Source organism: Ambystoma mexicanum, chromosome 13 (genome assembly GCF_040938575.1).
Source record: "Ambystoma mexicanum isolate Mex_15411 chromosome 13, UKY_AmexF1_1, whole genome shotgun sequence".
Taxonomy (NCBI): Eukaryota; Metazoa; Chordata; class Amphibia; order Caudata; family Ambystomatidae; genus Ambystoma; species Ambystoma mexicanum.
The window spans coordinates 673,968,095-673,990,676 of record NC_090938.1 but is presented as its reverse complement, the minus strand read 5'-3'; the positions used below and the strand labels follow the sequence as shown (position 1 = coordinate 673,990,676).

General features: G+C 45.7%; 1 protein-coding gene across 1 annotated transcript in view; it reads left to right on the top strand.

The window, feature by feature from the left end:
- The first annotated feature begins 4,110 nt into the window (after positions 1-4,110).
- Positions 4,111-22,582, top strand: part of CWC25 (CWC25 spliceosome associated protein homolog) — a 309,854-nt gene continuing 291,382 nt past the window's right edge. The window contains exons 1-4 of the mRNA XM_069634697.1: positions 4,111-4,220; positions 5,581-5,753; positions 17,203-17,439; positions 18,128-18,197. Of these exons, the coding sequence (XP_069490798.1) occupies positions 4,203-4,220; positions 5,581-5,753; positions 17,203-17,439; positions 18,128-18,197 (498 nt within the window). The 5' untranslated portion in view covers positions 4,111-4,202. The remainder of the gene's footprint in view (positions 4,221-5,580; positions 5,754-17,202; positions 17,440-18,127; positions 18,198-22,582) is intronic.

Genomic DNA, 22,582 nt, shown 5'->3' with positions numbered 1-22,582 from the left:
AGACCTGCAAGCAACTCTAAAAAAATGCAGTAAGGCAGGTCTCAACTGAGAGCAAGCAAACTACACAGCAACCCCTTCGGTCACAGTACCTTAGGTCTGAAGAAATTGGTTCCAGCTGGCTTCTGTTCCTGTTGTAGTATGGCAGATCATATTGTTCCTGGGCCTCAATCGTGGGGACAAGAAGGAGGACGTCTGGAGGACTCCTGCACTACGATTCAAAGGTCGGCGGCAGCAATGGACAAAGTTCAGATCAGCAGCACTTTGCGGTTTCAGCTTCTCACGAAAATCACCACTGCGGTTCTTGGACACAGTTTGGACTTTCCTTGCTTCTGGGGTCCGTAACTCTGTTGAGGTTGGTCAGCCCTGCTTCTAGGGAGTCCGGAGGATCTTTCTGGAGCTCGGGTCCGGCGATGATGCGCTTGATTCTGGTGTTCCTCTCCCTGCCAATCGGTTCCTGCAGCAGCAATGGAAGTACAGCCAGCTCCGAGAGGATGTCCAGATGAGTTTGTCTTGGGGTCGATTGGTCCCACCAACCCAAGGAAAGAACTTGTCCTTTGCAGGGCTTCCCTAGTCGAGGCGAATTCGGAGCTTCAGCCCTGCAGCAGGGCTTCGCCGGGCAAACCAACAGTCCAGGAGTTGCAGCAGGCGTCTCTTCCAAGTTCTTCTTCGGATTCCTTCCAAGCAAAAGACATTGCCTTTTTGTACAAGTTTCTCCCATTCATCCGCAGCCTAGCTGTCACTCACACAGCAGGGTGGCTGTACTCCAAAGCCAGCCAGCCAGCCAATCACCTTTGGGTGCATTCATGGAACCAAGGAGACTAAGCACAGGGAGTTTTGGTAAGCTCCCTCGCGTCCTGCCCTGCCAGACATGCTGGTGCCAGAGGCGGGCTTCACCAGTGAACCCCGCCAAAGACAAAACGAAAAAAGGGACCAGACCTAGTGGCGCGCAGAGTAAATCTCAAGAAGGACCTTTACAACAAGAAATGGAAAAAAAAAGAATCAGGGCCATTTTGACCAAATGGGCACCCGTGGGTGCTTTACTGTAGGTGCAATGGCAACCCACGGTAAAAACACACAATGGTAGTAAAAAGTAAACCACTGCCACCAGCCATTAATTGTAGAAAGGGGAACATGATGTTAGATGAGAAACTAGACAAAGGGGATAACTAAGTAACCCTTCCAGCACCCTATTGTAAGATAGTGTGTGCTGGGTCTAGAAAGTTACAAATGTAAGTAAAGTAAGTTTCACTTCACAGCTCTTGGAAACAGTAGTTTATCCAAGAGAAGGTATTTAAACCTTTCGAAAATCAGAAAGACTTTTCTGTGCCACTGCACTGAAGGTGCCGTGTGTCACAATGTAAAAAGATTATGCCTATGGAGTTTGTCAGACTCCAAAACCAAAAGAAACATAGAAACCAAATCAGACCAAAACACACGGGTGAGTGAGAAAAAGGGCTCACTCATTCTAGGTAAAAATCATAAAGGCCCAAAGTCCAGCAAAAGAGCTGGGGGTCTCAAAGGAGGGAGGAATTAAACACTAAAAATGAAAACTCTCCCCAACTGTGTGGTAGAGATCCTGGTCATTGGTTAATGCTGCATAACCAGGAGCTGCTTTTAGCTCCTGCTTATACAATCTTAACTTCACATCCTATAAAAACCATTTGACCCCTTTACAAATCCCCATACAGATGCTACACTGTCACATTTCAACTTGTTCCTAATCCTGTGGAAACTGCTCTACACAGGTCCCAAAAACAAAATGTAACAATGTTTACTCCAATTCGGCTCTCTCCATAAAACTATAAGAAATCTGCCATTCTGCACAGGAGCAGAACAAATCTATGCAGAAATATGTCTCTGCACAGGACAAAGAACATCCAACCCTTTTGCTGTACAGGACAAATCTCCAAATACCCGCTCAGGGCAGGGAAATCTAATTCCACTCTCTGCATCGAGCAAATCCCCTACTAAAGTACACCGGTCCCTCAGGTCAAATACACCTCACTGTGCAAAACAACAAATTGCACACTTGCCCAAACTCTCTGCACAGCACAAATACCTAAATGTGTCACTGCAAAAAAATAATAGCCCCCTCAGCTACACATTACAAAGGGGCAAATACAGCACATAAACTGCTTCTTTGGAGCACAACCTGTCTGCCATGTTTCACTACCCAAATGGGCACAGGATAAATGAACCAAATCACCATCCTGCAGGTGAAAATAATCCCAAAAATAACTATCCGCCTTACTCTTAAATGGTATACTGAATATCCCTGGGGAACGTGTGCACAGAACAAATTTCCCCAAATTCCCCCCCACTCCCCGGCCTTATCTCATCCATCTCCACTAAAATAACAACCATCTCAAAAATGCACTGAAAATCCCTGCCACCCAGGTAGATCTTATCACCCCTCACCACTAAAATAACAATTATCCCCAAAATACACAGAAAAACCCTGCTCCCTGGGTAGGCCTTACCACACTCTCCATGACACCCAAATACTCATCCCCATCACTGGATACCGTAAAGTAGACTCCAAAGCACTCATTGACATCTACCTTGTCATACAGGCCTGGGTGGCGAAACACAGGCTCTGTCTTAACAGCAATAAGACAGAGCTACTCCTTTTAGGATCACAATTCAAACTCAACAGGCTAGATGCCAAGTTTGATTTCTTCATTATAGATGGCACTATTAGGGTCTTAAAGGACGTGAAAACCCTTGGCATCCATATTGACTCCACCCTAACCTTAGCTAGACAAATCAACGCAATAAACTTCTCAACGGCCTACACATGCAAATTAATCACTGCAAGCAGGACATTCTTAACCACTAACAATTGCACTGCTATAGTCAGAGCACTAGTCTTATCAAAACTAGACTATTGCAAGGCACCATATCTAGGGTTTAGTCAACGGAATACAACATATCTCTCAAATCTCCCGCTTTTGGCAGGTGTCATCCGCCTTGCAAGCAGCTGACTCACCCGCCAAGCCCTATAAACGCCCATTCACCTCTATGGGCTCTCACCCGCCAAAAAGAAAACTTGCAAGCAGCTGACTAGCCCGCCAAGCCCTGTATACGCCCATTCAGAAAATCGGGTGTTTTCACCCGCCTCGGTGACACAAAAGGTTGGGAGCTATGAATACAAAAAAGATGCAAGTCCTACAAAACAATGCCATCTGGGCAGCAATGAATATCCCCAGAGCCCAACATATCTATGAACTTTGACAGAGCCTAAACTGGCTATCGGTCAACAAAAGGATTGCCTTTAAATCCCTGTCACTCACACATAAGTGTCTTGCAAACCTTGAACCTAGTTACCGGACCAAGCTATTCTTAAGCAACAAGTCTGATCGCCCGCTAGAGCTGCCCAAGCACACTGCCTCAAGATCCCGAGGTTCAAGCTTCAGAAGGCGGGAGGTAGCAGCTTCCCTATACTTTCTTCAAATCTGTGGAACACACTACCTAATTCACTAAGAACAGAACCCTCCTACCACTCTTTCAGAAGCAAAGTAAAAAACTGGCTCATACTGCAAGAGCAATAGTGGGCCGACTCTAGGCCAGCAATGGTGCACACCATAACACTGTTGTCCCCTCTGTTTCCAGCTTGTTAAACATGTAACCATTATGTAAATATGTATCTATGCATAGTGAATACCTTATGCAATCTGCAAGAAAGGTATGTATGTAACATTAAAAAATGCGGCAAGATGCCTCAGGGCTTGGTGCGCTTTACAAATAAACTAAATACAAAATAACCACCACCCTCCCCGGGCAGGTATTATCGCCTATCTCCACTAAAATAACTACCCACTATGCCATTGCTTTAAGACTGTAAACTATATTCGCGTTGTAATGGAGGAATGCCCGTGTTCATCAACTCTCTGCCACGAAGCTTTCTCATCCCCAAAATACACCCCTCCCTGGTCAGGCCTCTACGCTCTTCTCCGCTAAAATTATAATCAAGCATGCGATAGTTTTAATACTTCCTGCAAACCAAATTCGAAGCCTGTGCTGATCACGAAGCTGTCTCGCGACTCGCCGGCGTTCCCGCTCGAGCAACGTCAGAAGTGGCAACGTGACTAGTGACTTCCCAGGCACGTCGGAACGTGCCAAAGTCACGTGAGGAGGAGTAGGCGATGTGTTGCTATGGTCCGTTTCTCTGACGGGAACTAGACACTGCCGAAACCGAAGCGATGGGTGGGGGGGATTTGGTGAGTATGAACTCGTAGATCTGATTGCTTAATCGGCATGGCCACTTGGGGAGACAGCATTTGTGTGAACTGACCCTTCTATGAGCGATTATTTTATATTCTGATAATGGGTCCCAATGTGGAATCTTTTGGGCCCTTGTTGAATGACCAAGGGACAGCTGTGAGCCAGAGCATAGCTGGGGAAACTCTGTGCTCGGAACGGGAGGGAGTTTCAACTGGTGGGTTGGATTTGGCTGTAGTGGTCGGTTGGAGGTAAGAGTATTATGTAGTTGGCGGCAGGGGGGGATCTAGTTGTGGCAAGTGGTGTTGGCTCGAAAGGAGGGAGGGGGCGTTTTCTGCTTTTGAAGACGAGGGCTCCAGCAGTGATCCATTCCAATCATTAAGTGCTTTTCCTTTCCTAGTTTTTTCTTTGCATTCTGGTACTTATAGTTCTGATTTTACCATTAGAATACTCAATGAGTCGCAGATAGAAGAATGGGCCTGGATAATCAGTTTCCGATTGGAGTGGATCACGTTGGCAACTATGTAGAGGGTTTGAGTAGGATGGAGTCTCGTGTGATGAAGTTGTAAGGGCTGAGGCTCGCCTATGGTTGATTTGAAGACTGGAGCATAGTGTATTTGAGGTTTAGGGCGGATCCCATGGTTGGTTTGATGCAAGGTGTGGTTTGTGTTGGGTGCTTTGTGTCGGTGTGTGGCCTCGTTGGCTGCTCTGAGTGGGAATTTGGTCTTGTTGGAGGGATAGTGTGGTTTCCTTGGTGGTTTGGAAGGGGAGTGTGGTTTCCTTGGTGGGTTGGAAGAGTACATTGGTTCTCGGTGTCTGTTTTTGGAGGGGGTGGTTCACAGAGTGGGTTTGAGGATGTGGATCTCGTGGAACCTAACACAGAGGTGTCCTTTATGTGTTTTGATGTGGTCTTCTGTGCTAAGTTTAATGCAGGGTCTCCCTTGAGTTGCTTGAGCAGTGTGATTGGATGCTGGGTTTGAGGAAGGGGTTCGTATTGTGGGTTAGAGCCGGCGCATAAGCAGTTTGATTGTCATTGGAAGATAGACCTTCTCTGTGTTAAAAAGCTGATCTTAGGTGTATAGATTGTAAGGCCAACCCTTCTTAATGTACTATCTCTGGGATGGAGACGTGCCGGAGCACCCTCCAGTGTGGGTCTGAGAGCCATTAGTCACACTCCTGTGAGGCTCTACATGTCACAAGGTAGTGTTTCTGAATTCTGTATTTACTGAGATGTTCTTACGCTTGTTTCTAGATAGATGTGGGGGATTTCATTAAAAAGGGGGGCGTCTTTTGCCTAAACTAGTTGAAAGGGGGATGGCTTAACTCTTTGCTTGATGTCTCTTATTGTCTCTGCTTTAGAACCTCAAGAAGAGTTGGCATCCACAGACCCTTCGCAATGTGGAAAAGGTGTGGAAGGCAGAGCAGAAACATGAGGCTGAACGTAAGAAGATCGAGGAGTTGCAGCGTGAGCTGCGGGAGGAGCGTGCAAGGGAAGAGATGCAGCGCTATGCTGAGAATGTTGGTGCTGTCAAGTACGTTCTAATCCTGATTTGTGCAGAGCTTAGCTCCCTTACTGGCTATTTCTTCTATATATTCGTATTCCATCAACATCCATGCTTTTGCATTCTGTTCAGAAAACATGTAATACCTCCTGCTCACAAATTTTCATTTGTTAACAAACATTTGATCCATATACAATGAAGGAGTGTAAGGTAGGCCCAAAAACCGATCAGTGATCCAAGGGGTCAATAAGGAGTACACGCTATGCAAGAAAAAAGTTTTATTCCATGCAAATACAGCCGGGAGGGTCAGTGAGCTCTATAGAACTGTAAACTCACTCGACACGCCCACATTAGTTGCAGCTTTTAAAGACAAGATCCACAAAAACTACATTTGCAACAGCTATCTAATACAGATGAATCCCACATTTCCCATTGGCTATCCCCTATACAAAAATATAAACATCACCTTTATTTTACTACCCCATTAGTCAAATAAGTATCCGTTAGGACATGAGTACAGCCCCCTGCGAATGACCTAATTGTGCAGTCAGCAAAAAGTACTTTGTTCTGATTGGTCCATTACACTCAGGTAAATTGTTGCAGCAGTGGACTTTCCTTATTGCTCAAAACAACTTCAGATAATTTGTGATGTACATGCCCCTTGAAAAGTCCCAATCATGAGCGAGTGGGAACAATGAGGTCAATACCGCGTGGCAATAAAGTAGACACAATACTACTTTGTCATGAGGCCAGACAATTTGGCAACCCTGAACGTCTGTTCGACCTTGCAGCTGTACTTTTTGGCAACAGCTATTGAGACTCCCGTCTTGAAACATGTTGCATTCCTGGTACACATCCTTTCCTATCTCTTGGCAACCAGGTGGCTTTATAAAAAACGCCGCTGAGACACTGCTCTTGGGGATTAATTTCTCGGATGTATGTGCTCTATTTAGCTTGACACCTGGAGTTCTAATTGGCCTGATACTTCTGAATGGGGGGCAGTAAACCCACAACCTAGTTCAAACCCGTGGCAAAGTCTAGACACCAGGCCTCGTTCTCAGTAAGATGTGACCTTCACAGCTGCTGCTCTAATTTAATCAGGCTAGAAGAAAGGTGATATAATGCATTCCACTCACAGTTCCAGTGGACTGCTTGGCCTTGCAACATTAACTACTATCTGCGCCTCCCCATTGCTCTAAGGACCTTGGCTGTCGGGGCACTCACGGGGGGGAGGGGGATAAAATCTAATTAACTGAACAGAAGCTCCAAGGTGTGGCCTAAAGCTCTAACAAACGGTGCAATCTCTAACTGGGCATAATTCAAAATGGCAGAACTCTGGCTAATGTGACCGACAGCCACTATGTTACTAAAAAATCAACATCTATCCTACTTTTTGTACTACGTGGCACTTCAGCCACCATTTCACCAACTACCAAAGCAAAATATTTGGAGTTCAACTAAATACAAACCAAGTACAACTTAATTCACTGATGCTAGCTACATAGCCCTTTAAATATCCTGGACCTAAACTGCAAATGTAATGAGCAATATTGTTGCTGCTCCTCCTTTTACTGTGTGATGCTCTCTAAAGTGTGTTAAAGCTAACTACAAATAGCACATGGGCAGAAATGCTGAACCAAACAGCAGAATTGCTAAACCAAACAGCAAAAATGCGGCCACTTAATGACAAGCTTTCCTTGCTAATAGAATTTACGCAGTCTTAACCTCCTTTCAAGATTGGGATGCTGCACTTGCATCCCAACGTTAATTCATTAACTAACTAATCTTGCTTCCCTCTCTCTGTCAAAATCATCCTTGGTACCTACACTTTGAACGCATTGCTTATATTTTCTCCGCTCATGGCATATCCTTCTGGGGTACATGTTCGGAAACAGCTTCTCCCATCCCCTACAGGATCTACCCAATACTCTGTAAGGTTCTCTGGATGGGGTGGGTAATAGGAAGTGCTCCCAGGGGACCAATCGGATGTGTTATTCTGACCATCGTGTTTTCAATCTAACCTTTCAATTTGTCTGTCTGTGCACATGTTACAAGAGGGGAATGGCCTCCCCTGTTTTAAGGGTTAGGGACATCATAGTAATTCCTGTGTACAGCGTCTTCGTGCAGCAGCTTATTACCATCTGACGGGAGCAAAATATGACAAACGGGTCAGCAATGAGAGCTAGCAGTTTTACGGCTATGCTAATCCAGAAAGGAAAGCATGGCAGTTAGCCAATCATGCTCCACCACCCCACCTTCCTTTTCCATTACAGCACGTAAATTGTGTCGGGCTCCAATGGTATGTGTTGGGGATCCATTATCGGAATCGACCGCTGTATGTGCAACAAGAACTTGCTATCTTGGCGCACACACCGCCCTCCATGGCTGTGAGTACATAGGGTATGTAGAGGTACTGCAGTGTCATTAATCTGATGGCCCTAACTCTTCTCTGATCGCGTTGAGGCCATGCTCAGTGTCATTTGCGATCTATATGCACTCCCAGCACGTAATCTGTAACCATTTTGAGTTTGCTGCTGCCTGTATTCTTTTAGCGAGCAGGGAGGTAAAACATTTCTCTGTCTCGCTGAACAACCAATATTGTTTGGGAATGGCCTTAAGCTTTTCTGTCGAATCTTGAGAAAAATAGTTGGAACGTTTATGGTGGCGGAGGCCCATTGATCAGTTGGCCCGCTGATAGGTAGGGGGCACAGGTGTGACTGGAGGGGGCACATTGATTACGGTGGGATAGGCATCTGGCACAATGAGAACAGAGGAATGAAAAGTTGTGAGGGGAGGGAAAAGTTGTGAGGGAACAGACCCCCCCCCTTCCAAAATGGCAGGAGCGGGACGTATGTAAACTTCCTGAATGTCCCAAAAATGCCCATGAGTGCTGCAGTTTCTCCATTGAGATCTGGAGTGTCAAGTGTTCTATTGCAACGTCCATTTGTACCAACAGGCATGCTGCCATTGCCCCTGAAACACAAGGAGAATTGTGTAAGTATCTGTACTTTTTTGGTATGTTCAACTTGCTTTATCCAGGTCAGTTGTTTTATCTATCGTCCCCACACAGCATAACGGGTGTCATTGATATGTGCCACTAGTTCCTCTGTAAACCCCACCAGTCCTCCTGCTCTGCACCCCATCAGTCCCTCGACTCACTTATTGTTGTGAAAAATGAAACCTTCCAGATGTAATTTGGGTTTTATTCCACACCACAAGTGCTCCTGCTCTTTATTCTCAGAACATTCACTGTTGTTTGCTTCTAGCACAGTTTCTTGAACCGTATGCCTCTGAAACAACCCACGCACCCTGCATAGGGCCAGGTGCACTAAACATTGTGCTTTAAGAGGGGGCATTTCTTTGAGAATAAACAGTCTTGGTGTACCAGTTTCATGGGGTATTAAAGAACAGTCGTTTGACTTCCGAGGTCTTCCGACCTCTCGCATGTGATTGTACCATAAACTGTCTGTCGGGGTGATTCACATCCGAAATACTGTCTGAAAGAACCTCCTGATCTACAGTGTCCCTTTTTCTCCAGGGGCACGGATACACTATCATTTGCTAAACAAGATGCTACTTTAATATCGTTATATCCCCCATTTCCAACCACCAACCATATCATTATTGTCCTAAAAAGAGGAAGACAAAGGGAGACAACCAATACACAACATAATTATCCGCTGTTCCTGGAGGCTGTAAAGAAGCGTTAACTTTGGCCCGAAAGGTATGTATGTAACATTAAAAAATGCGGCAAGATGCCTCAGGGCTTGGTGCGCTTTACAAATAAACTAAATACAAAATAACCACCACCCTCCCCGGGCAGGTATTATCGCCTATCTCCACTAAAATAACTACCCACTATGCCATTGCTTTAAGACTGTAAACTATATTCGCGTTGTAATGGAGGAATGCCCGTGTTCATCAACTCTCTGCCACGAAGCTTTCTCATCCCCAAAATACACCCCTCCCTGGTCAGGCCTCTACGCTCTTCTCCGCTAAAATTATAATCAAGCATGCGATAGATTTCAGAAATGTCAGTAACATATTGAAAACGCTCTTCTTTAGGGTTCCTCCCCCCTCTTTTATGCCCCGCTCCTGGGGAGGGGGCTGGTGCCAGTGTCCTTTTGAACGTCCGTTAGATGGATCGAAGTTTTATGTTCTTTAACATTCATTGTGGTGGGTGTGGTGTAGACGAACTCGTAGGGTCCTTGGAATCTTCTTTCGTTCCACTTTCTTATGAATTGTCATGGTCACTGGCCCGAAAACACAGACCCCCGCACCATCGGGGGACGAGGGTAAGGGGTAATTTTTAATTGTCCCTTTGGGACAATAAAGCATTGAAGGCCCAGCTGGACTCAGTCCTGGCGCCTTTGGCACCAGGCTCATGAACAAATGTAAGCTGACACACTTTATTTGGTGAAAAAGTACTTTATTTCACCTGCAGGAACTTCCACGTTTATTTATTTGGGCGTGGCTGCTGGGGAAAGCTGGATTGCATGTGCAGCATCCTTTAGGAGTGGCCGGGTGGGGCCGGTAACCCAAGGCTAATGGGCGTGGCCAGAACTAGACTATAAGTCCGCCCAACCTTCATGCAAGAGCTTCGTGTTATTCTGCACTGATGTCAGCGTAACGCTCACTGCCACCTGAGCGCATCTTACCTTTGATTCCAGCCTCAGCACTTACCTTGGGACCCGTTCTCGTCGGCACACATCACCGCTGACTCTGGCATTCATCATCCATCTCCAGACCTCCAGAAAGCAGCACTTCAACCCTGACATCACGGCACAGCGTGCAGTTCATCCGAAGACGGCACCTGCAAGAGAAAAAGATAAAGACAAGGTTAGAAATTACAAAGACATTACGTTTAAGGTTGCGCTTTTGACAAATCTTCGCGCTCAATCTTAAACCAACACTCACCTGCTGTCAGAGCATCGTGGGCTCCTTTCTCTTCCATTTTGGCCTCACGTCATGCACCACAACTATTGCAGGGCCGCAATTTCACCTGTTGGAATAAAGCAGAAGAGAGACATCATTAAAAGACACGGACAATAATCAGGAACTAATATCACAATATTTTAAAGCCACAAGACACTTACCATCAGGAGTGGCTAAGCCACAGCTGGTCTGGGCTGCCACATACAACGGGCCAGTGATGGAACTCGGTCCATCAAGAAGCGCCCCTGCAGTGAGAAGCAGGACAGAGAGCTCATCATCATTAATCAACAGTTGGGCCTATTTGGGTCGGCGCATGCTGCTCACACTTTGGGAAGAAGGGTTCGAGAGAGACAACAGTCACAGAGCAGCATTCTCACAATCTCTCATATTCATGCAGGAGCAGTGTCATCAATTGTCGCAGCCCACAGCATATGTGCAGGGAAAGAAGCCTGATAAGGGAGATCCACTTCCAGGAAGGGCTGAAACCATACCCCAACATCCCAGCAGAGACCAGGTGAGCGTAACACGAATGTTCACACAAAAACATGATCGCCTGGGAAGAGCTGTGGTTGCTGCAGAGATGCTGGGTCGTTGATGTCTGATGCAGCCGGTTCTTGTGGATGGAGTCAAAGCTGTTGAGTTATAACTTTTATTTGGTTAGGTCCCTAAGATATCCCTGAAACTCTTCCCCCTAATACTTCAGCTGTTTTGTGAGCGTCAGAGGCTGTGCGTTTGGGTGTCCGTGGTGTGTGCAGCCTCCTACCCATCACAGTCTTATGACATGTTAAGTGGTGGTCTTTTCCTGGATGATTCGTGAGGCTAAACAAAGCAATGGGAAGGCAGTGTAGCCAGTTCTTATGCAAAGACTGACCCATCTTAGCTAAGTGTTATTTTAATAGACTGTTTAGGTGCTACACAATTCTGTTGGCTTGTGGGTGATAGACGGAGCACAATTTGTGCTTTATACCTAACTGGGAGGTAATTTCCTTGAAGAGTTCATTATAAAAGTGTGTTCCCTGTCAGATTTCAGGACATCTCATATTCCCCAGCAAGAAAATACCTTGCACACTAAAAATGTTGCTGCCTGATTTGGCATCAGGGTGGCCACAGGGTCCTGCTTCAAGCCATCGAGAGAATGGGCACACTACAACAGTTAAATAACAATAGTTACTGCACCTGTTAACCACGTCAAAATAATCGATATGGAGCTTCCAAAAGGGCCCTGAGGGGTGGGGCAAGGTTCCCTTCAAAATGTTGAGGGTGTGGCCTGTACTATACAGATGGCATGTGGTACACCTTTTTGCTAAAATGATCTGTGTGGTCTTGGAGATTGGGGGCAAACCATTCCTCTTGTATGTCTGCTGCAACGTACTGCTTATATGCATGTGTAGGGTAGTGAAATTGTTTGAGGGCAACTGTGATCAATTCCTGGGGCATTCCTGCTTTTCCTGTGATATTTTGTCTCCAAATTAAATCTGTGGGGCTACGGAACACCCTATTTTGATCCAGAAATCCTTCTCTTGTTGTGGGTGCTTGTCCCTACAGTTCAATAATCTGTGTTGGGGGTACTGCATTGTATGGAGCTGGCAACTGCATTGGCTATAATGCTAGGTCAGGGGCCCACATGACTTCTGATACTTCCAGGTATTCTGCTTCTTTAGCTGCTCTGTTTGCTGCTTCATTTCCATAAGCTATTGAATCTGTATTGTTTGTATGAGATGCACACTTCACCATGGCAACTAATGAAGGAAGTGCCTATACATCAATCTAGAGAGCAATGTTGCACGCACGAGTAAAATAGTGAGTACCAATTGGAGTAATTAATAATCCAGTACATATACTTTTTTCACGTAAATTTGTATTGGCAGTTTTCAAACAAATAACCTTTTCAAATAACCTTTTCCTCAACTCCCCTTTCCCTGGATCCCCTCCTTCCCAATCCCCCCTCCAATGAAGTTCTCTATTCCTTCATTGATAAATTGTCCACAGTCCACATAGTCTTCCTTCATCTTCCTCCTGTGCATGTCTCTGTCCCTCCACCTCTTCCCTTAACACTGGTTGAACCATTGTGTTAACTCAATCCCAGGAGTTTAATCTTCCTTGTGCATCACGCGCCCCTGGAATCCTTCCATAATAATTTTAGCACCAGGTCCCAATCCGCGAGAAAGTCTCCCTGAAGAGAGTAAGACACCCACTCCAGTGCAGCGAAGTGCCAGACCTTTCCCACCCATTCGTGTTCCGTCGGCAGGTCTTTTTTTTTGTTTTCTTTTTTTCTCCAATTTTGTGCAATGACCAATGCCTCAGCGTTCATCAATATCACATACACCTTTCCCCGTGCTTTCAATGCCAAATCCCCCAGTGATCCTCCTGCTTCCAAGATAGCCAAGCCTCTATTTCTCCTTCCTTTCAACCCCAACATTTCCTCAATTACCTCTTCTATATTTTTCCAAAACTGCATTGTGCGCGGGCCATCCCACCAAATGTGCTCCCACGACCCTAGCGCCCCACATTCCCTCCCAACATTTCTGGGATACCCTTGGAAAACACTGGAGTCACACCGGGGTGAGATGCCACTGGCATATTAACTTTACCCATATCTCTTGCAGTTGGATTGCCCTTGTGAGTTTAGGGATGTTTACCCATAGCTGAGCCCACTCCTCGTCAATCTGCGCACCGACTGAAACTTCCCATTGCTACATATAGTGTCTGTGGCCATCCGCCTCGTTCTGCTTGTTGTGTTTGTAAATTGTGCCCACCATATGTTGGTCCCCGGAGTCTGATAAAAGCAGTTCTTCAAAGGGTACTAGGGGTCTAGTTGCTGCTTCCCTAATTGTAAGGTGTAGCATCCAATCCCTTGTGCATAGTGAAATCTCTGCCCCCTCGCCCCCACTGAGAAATCTAGTTTGCCCTGATTGGAGGACTTTATCTCCCCCCCACCCCCTCGAACATATCCCATAGCTTAAGACATCAACCCTTTTCCCACTCACTAAATGCAGACCGACTCGCTGCCGGGGAGATTTGCGGGTTATGAAATATTGGGGTGAATGGTGATGGGAATGTTGTGAATCCTGCTCTGTTTACCACTTCATCCCATAAATCTCCCACTAGGGTTCCAATCTTGCTGTGGTACATGTACCTGGTCTGTCCCTGGTGGGTTTCACAGCACCCTCTCCAGCTGACCCCCCTCTATGGCTTCGTCCATTTGTCTCCAGACCTTCTGCCCATCTTCTTTTACCCAGTCCCTAAGCACCCTCGTCTGTTCCGCCAAATAATATGGCCTGACATCTTGCGCTCCCATCCCACCCCTATTTCTTGGCATCTTTACTGTTGGTGCAACTCTAGGTTTCTTACTGTTCCATATGAATTTCCCAGTGTGCCTCTGAATGACTCGGAAAAAGGACTTGGGCATCCTTATTGGAAGTCTAGTGGTTTCGGTAAAATGACCATTTTCAAAACGTTAATCCTAGTGATCCATGATATAGACAGTGGGCCCCATTCTGGTAGTTTTTTCCCATGTCTCCTTCTAGGGGGGATAATTCGCTGTGTATAGCAAATCAATGTCTTTCGTGATATTAACCCCTAAGTATCTTATGGCCTTGGCGGCCCAGGAATACCTGAAGGACTCTTGAGTTCCTGTTCCTTCTCCACTGGAACAGCAAGGTTCAGTATCTCTGATTTCTTAATATTTATTTTCTGTCCTGCTACCGACCCAAATTTACTCAGTTCCCTGTCCAATGCCATTATCGATCTTTCCGGTTCCCTAAGTATTAATAACAATCCTCTGCGAATGCGGCTACTTTATGTATGCGCCCCCCAAATGGAACTCCTACTATGTCTGTCTACTCCCCTGTTGTGGCCATTAATGCTTCTAGGAGGATCACATAAAGTAATTGAGACAGAGGGCACCACTGTTTAGTACCTATACAGCACCCTATAACTGTCCATTAATCAACAATCGCAGGTTTGGATTTGAATAGTTTGCTTTTATCTTTGACATTAATTTGAATCCGAAACCCATTTTCCCCATGGTCCTGAATAGAAACTGCCACTCCACTGTCGAACGCTTTCTCAGCGTCAAGAGCGATCACTAAAGCCGGGATTGTGTTTCTTCTGCTTCACTGCTGTCCTCTCCCAATCTTTCTTTCTATCCCGCATGTTATTTGGGGCTCTGGTACCTGTTTCTTCTTCTATGCCGTATGTTTGCTCCTTCACTGCAGGATGAGATCTTATGGTGCCTGCCGTCCGACTCAGATACTATGCTGAAAGGGAACGATATCGGCTGTCTTTATCGCGAAGGAACCTCACAACCTGACCCATGTTTTTCCTGATGATCAGTGTTATCTGGGGCAAATCCTGGAAGAGTTGCATGTCTGATCCATTTTAGGACAACTGTTTCCCTTTCCTAGCTGCCCCCAGTATTCCTTCTTTATGGGAGTAGTCCTGTATGGCCACCAAAACATCTATCGGCCTTGTCCCCTGTTCTTTCCTCAACGGGCCAACTCTATGAACCCGGTCCAGTCTCGGTTCAGCTCCGCCTTTCAGATCTGCCAAGTCAGTAAATATTTGCAAGATTGCCTCCTAAGGTCTTTGTCTTGTACTTCTTCATACAGGCCCTTTACTCTTATATTTGATCTCCCGGACTGGTTTTCGAGGTCCTCCGTCTGTAGCTCCAGATTGTGTATTGCCTGAGCTAGATATTCTCCTAGCTCATGTGTTTTACGCGCATCTTCTGCGAGTTCCTGCAGCGCTGTCTCATTAGTATCCACTCTTTCCTCTAGTTGGTTGACATCACCCTTTATCTCCTGCAAAGTTGAAGCCAGGTCCTCGTGCATCTTGTCCAGTTGTGCTTGGACAGTGCCTGCGATTTTATCCCTGTAAATATTGTTTAAGGATATCAGTGGCTGGGTTAGGCTGCTGCTTCTTTGAAGGGTTCCCCCCAATAATGTTGATGTTTTGCCCTGCTTTTCGCCAGTGGTGTGCTCCGCGGTGAATACTTCAAACCTGCTCCACGTTCCCCTGTTCCATGTGCCAGAGATGCTAGACCGCCAGCCGGTCTCTTTTCCTTATTATGGGAGAGGGAGCGAGGAGCGCTTTAGTGATATCTCCACAGATTCCTTATGGATAGTGAGGGACAAGGGTGCCAACGAACCCCTCTCTTCTTTGTACTAGTATTTGCCCGCCAGCTCTTAGTATTTTAGGGATCCTCTGGGCCTTCTAGGCAGACTTTCTTCACCTGCCCCCTCCACATTGGCTTAGGTTTCTAGTATGGCCTACTCCCTTTCCCCTTAGCAGAGTGCCATGGAGCCTCACCGTCTCGCTCTGCCCTGGCCGCTTCCCTCCACCATACGCTGGGCTTCTGGTTTATTCATGCTTCATGGCAGGCCTACTCCCTGTCACCTTGTGGGAGTGCCTTGCCTCGTCTCCCTCTCGGTTCACACGTGGCGCTCTCCTATTCCTTCTGCCTTCTCCGCAAGCAATCCCCTCTCTGCCGGCTCCGTGGCTCCTCCGCTTCCTCAGGTCTCCATTGGAACCACCTTATTCCATGTGAGCGACCTTGCGTCCCTCTTCCGGGTGCTTGCTGTCTTACGCGGAGCACCAACACCCGCTCCAAAGGGTTTGCATCTAGTCATGTTCTCCTGGAGACACCTGATGGCTGTCCCTCGCCAATACTCCTCTGCTTGCCTGGATAGCAGACGCCAGGTACCTGCGCTCAATGGCTCGCTTCACCCACCGGCACCACAGAGTCACTCTGGTCCGCTCCTCCTCTCCTCGGCAACCCAACCTGTTTCGCTCTTCCGGGAGCTCCCGCTGGATTTCCCTTGCCGTTGCTCGCTTGTGGAGCCGGTGGCTCACTCCTCTGCAATAATTTGGCCCCGATCTCGAGTCCTGCACAGTTTCTCCTATAGTTTGCCTCTACCACCCTCCTTAATCCATGCACGAGGAGGGTATTTGAGTTTATTTCAGGATTAAACGAGAGTCTGGGGGACAGGAGAGCTGCTATTACATTGCTCTCCTGCCGGTGGTAATTTTGAAATCCCACTACATATGTTTTGACTGTAAAACAAATTTTTGTAATACATATTTCCTTGCACCACGTTATGCATGTGCGATAAAATAGGAATGTTTACCTCTTCAGATCAGGCAGTGATAACAGTAGAGTTTCTTCTGAAGTACCAAATGTGTTACTGATCCAAACATATCTATGGAGCTGCATGGATGAAAGCAGATGGATATGCGGCTATGTCTACTTCCTCTTTTTGTTAAGACTATATTTACTCTTTATTTATGGGGAATATTTGCCCATTTCTAGATAAAACACAGAAATGTCACTGCCATGATCCATACAGAGCCATGCTGGCACTCAGGATTCCAAAAGGCATTCACTAACACTGCATGTTTCGTACCTGCCTTGTCCTTTACACCACTTGCTGCACCACCACCCCAGCATTGTGTTTGCAGAACCCTGTGCTGTGAGGTCGCCAAAACAGATGGCAGTGCTACCACCTTACATTTTATTTACACCGTATAAACTTTTTTTATCCAGAAAAAAAGACGAGAAGCTGGACTGGATGTACCATGGTCCTGGAGGAATGGTGAACAGAGAAGAGTACTTGCTTGGTCGCCCAGTCGATAAATATGTCCTGGACAAGATTGACGACAAGGAAGCAGGGCCTTCCTCTGAGACTGGCCTCCTCCCGGGCTCCATCTTTGCCCCTGTTGGAGCCAACTCTGCCCTGGACATGGCAAGCAAAATCCGAGAGGATCCGCTCTTCATGATCAGGTAACCGTGGTAGGTGCCCATGCTCAGCTCTGCCTTTACCGGTCTGAGTGTCGTGCCTTCTAGCTCATGCCACTTCCCTCTGTTTCCTTATCATAGAATATGCCTTTCCCCCCCGCCCCAAGGTCATAATTTGTGTCTATTGAGTTTGTGCTAGTGTTGCTCTTGCTAAATGTCATGAGGTAGGTGACCGACGGACTAGGGTTTTATGATCTTTATCTTGTATGTGTGCATAGAGACCTGCACCTCGGATGATAAAGGTCTGATAGGTTGATTCTTCATTATTACTGTTTGATACAGGGCTGAATGTCACCTGGGCATAATGTCCATAGGCTGGCTGCTAGCACAGTCTTTCTGTTTATTATTAATATCATTTCCATGCAACATTTCCCAAATTAGTGCAACTCTGTGGAACCAGTTCCTTCTCATTGATGCACCAGTTCTGGTCCCCTCCTGATGGGGCTGATGTCCTCTAAGTGTCACTCCTGCGGTTGTTAGGGTACCTTGGTTCTGTGCAGATGCACTTAAACTAGCAAGCAAACTGTTATTGTTTTCATATTGCCTGTTCAAGTCACTCGTACTGGCGTAGGTGAGTGGTGGCCAATCCCATATTTTCCCATTTAGATTAGGGAATGGAAAACTGTATTGCTCTCCTGGAGTGTTGTCATCTTTGTGTTTCCTTTCTTAACAGGAAAAGAGAAGAAGAGAAAAAGAAGGAGGTTCTAAAAAACCCTGTGAAAATGAAGAAGATCAGAGAGATGGTAAGGAATTGCACTGTTGTGAAATCCGTACACATGAGTAAAAGGGCCAGTGCTGTTGCTTGTAGAATAAGAAAGAAGACTTCAGATGTGTGTTGGCATAACAACCAGAGCTGCCGCTTTTCATAAACATTGAGCCTATATGATCAGTGTAACCTGAGCGGTAGCTGGTGAGGGCCACACTCGTATGATCGTAATAGCTCCTCTGTCTGAGGCCTGAGCCGATGAAATTACTCCACAATTTGAACCCGCAATCCTGTAAAAACCAGGCAAAGTCAGCGATAAATGACAAGAACCAAATTACGGTTATTTTTATTTCTCTGCCGACATAGGCAGTGTTTGACCTCTTCTAACCGTGCCATGTGTTGCCATGAGCCTCCTACCAGTGTAGGTGAGAGTAAAGGGGCTCCTGTTGGGCTCAGTGTCCAGGACATAGTAGAGTAAATAACTCTCCAGACTCACTTTTGTCATAAACAGCCAGGTTCATTTTTTCAATTACTTTTATTGAAGCAAGAATAGATCGCAATAGCCAAAGCAAATACAGTATGTATACAGCCAATTTGCTGACATTGAAATATCAGTGACTATTAAGACATTTCTCCCCCAACAAACCCCCCTCCTTCAGTGCATACATTATTAAAGAAGCTTGTTGCGGTTTTAACAATCATTATAATGCATAACTTTCATCAAATGAGAGGTTACTTTCCATATGGCCCCGTATCATGATTGCCTAGACTACCCAACGAGGGTCAGTCAGTGCCATAATACATATGAGAACAATGCATATACGTAGCTTAGTTGTGTGGCCGGTAGCCAGCGTCGAGATACATTGTAGGTTAAAAGGAAAGAAAAACACAAGAAAGCACTCTCCTTCCATTATTATGCTGCATCCCCTCTCCTAGTGAGACCCCCCAGCACTTTATGCTGGACTTCTGGACCTTTTTCTTTCAATCCTGAATGAGTGGAGCCTTTTTCCACTCATTCATTCTTGTGGGCTCTGTCTTTTGGAGCTCTATTCTTTGTACTCTACCTGTACTATGGAGTCTGTCTGCTCCATACCTTTTAAAAACATCTGTGAGCTCCTTATGGGCAGTGCTGCTGGGGACCCTTAGGGTCCCCCTTTAAGATTATTTTTCTGTATCCTCATGTAACTACAGTTCTTAAGGATCTCCCAAAACTCTATAGTCTTAAGAGATTGGCACACAACACCTTCAGTGGAATTCCAAAGGGATACTAGTATCCCCCTTCTCTCTGCTCCTGTGACTTTTTTTTAGTCACATAGACACTCGCCTAGATATGGCTGGTGGCACTGGATGTGTTCTACCAACAGTTGTGTATTTATTATCCAGCAGGCTATGTCCATGGCCTCGGTCGTGCACAATAATGGCACCCAAGTACCAACTTTTCACCATTACTAGCGTGGTTGTTCTTAGTTAGCCCTTCTTCTACCATTCTGGGAGGGGGAGGCCCGTGTGTGTTTTGCCTTTGGCAGGAACCTTTGGATATCCCTACCTAGGCTGCAGAGTGTCTGGGCAGTCAGGAAGTGGTGCAGCAGTTTTTCACCCCCCTGTCCTTTATCTGCCCGAGTGCCTGAAAATGTCCAGCTCCCACAGGGATTTTGGCTGTCCTGATTGGACAGCCACACTCCCCTTTCCGTAAAATTTTGAGAGAGATTGCAGTGTGTGTGCTGGAACTGTATAAAAGGTGAGGCTTCTGGAGTGAAAAGCAAGTCGACCCGTGGATACTGAAGTAACCAAAGAAGAAGAAGACGACCAGAGACGCCTGCAAACCCTTTGCAACACTGTGAAGCGACCACTGCTGTCTTGACCCCGTTTTCTGTGCAGCAGAGGATCTCCGAAGAGTACTCCTTCGCTTTGGCTGGTGGGAACAACCAGCTCCAAGACAAACTTTGAAACAAGCCATTTCCTGAGGTCCTAGGAGTTGCCACGGCAGCGGAACCCCAATACCAGGGGACCTGCTACCCATTTCGAGTGCATTGTCGTGGAAAGGCTAAATCCATCCAAATCATGGCTGAACCCGTAAGGACACTCCAGAGATCTGATCCAACTTGCTCAGATCCCCTCATCCGAGTGTGGGACTGCAGGAAGCGAGGAAGATTGACCGGGCGATCCATGTCCTTTGTTGATGCTGCAGAAAAGGCACCAAACCTTATAGTGAACCAAGAAGTTGCTGAAAGTCATGGTACAGGTCCTCCTCTGAGACTGCTGCTGAGAGATTCCGTTCATTGTCCTGCCTTCAATCATCAGACCAAGGAATCCGGAGGTCTGGTCCAGAGCTGCAACATCATGGCGCATCCAGCACGACAACTTTCTTCTAACCTAAGGTACTGTGGGGAAAAAGGTATTGCTTACCTGATTCCAAGAAGTTGCTCCAGAGCATTGGAGTGCACATAGAGATGTCCAGGGCAACCCCCTCTTACCTTAGACCCAAGCTGCGGCTTGTCGCCTTCTCGAGTCCGTTTTAAGGTCTCCCTTGTTAGCTAACTTGCTGCTTCGATAACACTAGAAACTGGAAGAAATCCACAGGAACTCTTTGTAATTCACTGCTTGTCAAGACTTCAAGCCCTCTCCGAACTGTCTTTAGCTAGGGTTGCATTTCTGGACTTAAAGCACTTAATAGGCGAAGAAACAGTCTCTAGAACCTTGAACTAAGCTTATGTTACAGTAACTAACCATTTTCCTCACTTTAAGTGACTTTATTATATCTGTTTTCAGAATAAATGTATTACTTTATATACCATTGAAAACCACATCAGTGTGCAATAACCGTTCATACGATAACGTTGTGTTTTCCGTTTCTAACGTTGCTACAAATTTAACCGCAAACAAACAGAAAAGTGAAAGTGCTCTTTGAAGTGCATTATCAAGTATTTCTAAGTGTTCTAATATGAACGTCTGAAGTATTTAAAGTGATTCTGGTGTAAATATAATAAATATATACTTTTTATATAACTAGAAGTGCTTCTTTTTTGTGCCTGTCTAGCTAAAATTCAGTGTACTTACCTACAGCTCACATCTTCCTCTTAAGATAAGCCTGACTGCTGTGCCACTCTACCAAGGTCCTGAGCTAGTACAGACTGATACTAAGAGTTTGAGATCTAAAAACAACTGGGATAGCTTACTAAAGTCTTACTAGCGGTAGGACCTTAGGAAAACTCCCCTAACAGTCAAGCGGCCCCAAGGTACTGTGATGTAATTTTTCCCAAGCAGATAGCTTGTTGGGCACCTTGTGTAACTAACTGGTTGATTGCAGCTCTTTTGCATTATTTTATAATTGTCAGGGTCCGGCTTGAACGAATTCCACAGGAGCTGATGCTGGCCCCACATACCCTCACTAGGAGTTCACCTCTCAACCCTAAAGTAAAGCTGAGCTGAGAACCCCAGGAAAGGGGAATTTGGATAAAATAACATCGGAGACACTGCAGCCCTGCAACCGTCTGGTAGGCTCTGGTATCTGTAGTAAACAAATACACTTAGTTACTTATACACTGTCAGGATTCCATGGCACATTTCCACATTTTCAAGGAGACATTACACTAGAAAACTTTCTTTTAGGAGATCTCATCATCACATATAAATGTAGGAGTAATGGTTGAGTGTGTTTGGTGTTGGTTCTGAAGTTAACATCTTATTATTTACATAAGTTTCCTTTAATGTAAAATTATTCAGGAAGTGCCTAGCTTCCCAAGCCAAGATGGAGGGTCTGTTCCACAACAGTGATTGGAGGAGAAGTGCTGTGAGGTAGTTGGGAACATTCACAAAGATTCTAAACTGCCTTTCATTCCAGTTCCCCTTAGAGGAAGGTTGCAGTTACTTTAGCTCTGAAAACTTTTATCATTAGGAACCTATAGTAACAGCCAGTTAAGAACAAACTACAGAGAAGAAAATCATCAGCTTGTTATAGAGTCAAGATCATCACAGATGAAGCAAGCTAAGTCAAATGTTGGAATAACTCCTTAATTGTTACTAAGTGACTTAAATTTATCAACAATTGTCAAGTCAAGAAGTTATCCTGCTAAGTATTTTGAAAACTGAAATTATATGAGGACATGAACTTCTTAGTGCTCTTTTGCTCGTGTCGTTTTTTCTGAGAAAAGTTAACATTCTTTTATTGTATTCGCGGCTGCATTTACATTTCTTATTTAGTAGAGTTTTAACTATATCTAAATTTATATATGTATGCTTAACGTGAGCAGGTTCAGCCAGTGTTTAAATTAATGTTTCCTCGTGTTTAACATTACTAACTTGTTGCGCATCAATAATAATATTATTAGTGTGCGCGTGTTTCTCATAACGGATAACTTTAAAGTAAAGGACCCGCTAACGTAATCGTGCGTGCGTCCATATTATGCTTATCACTTCCTGATA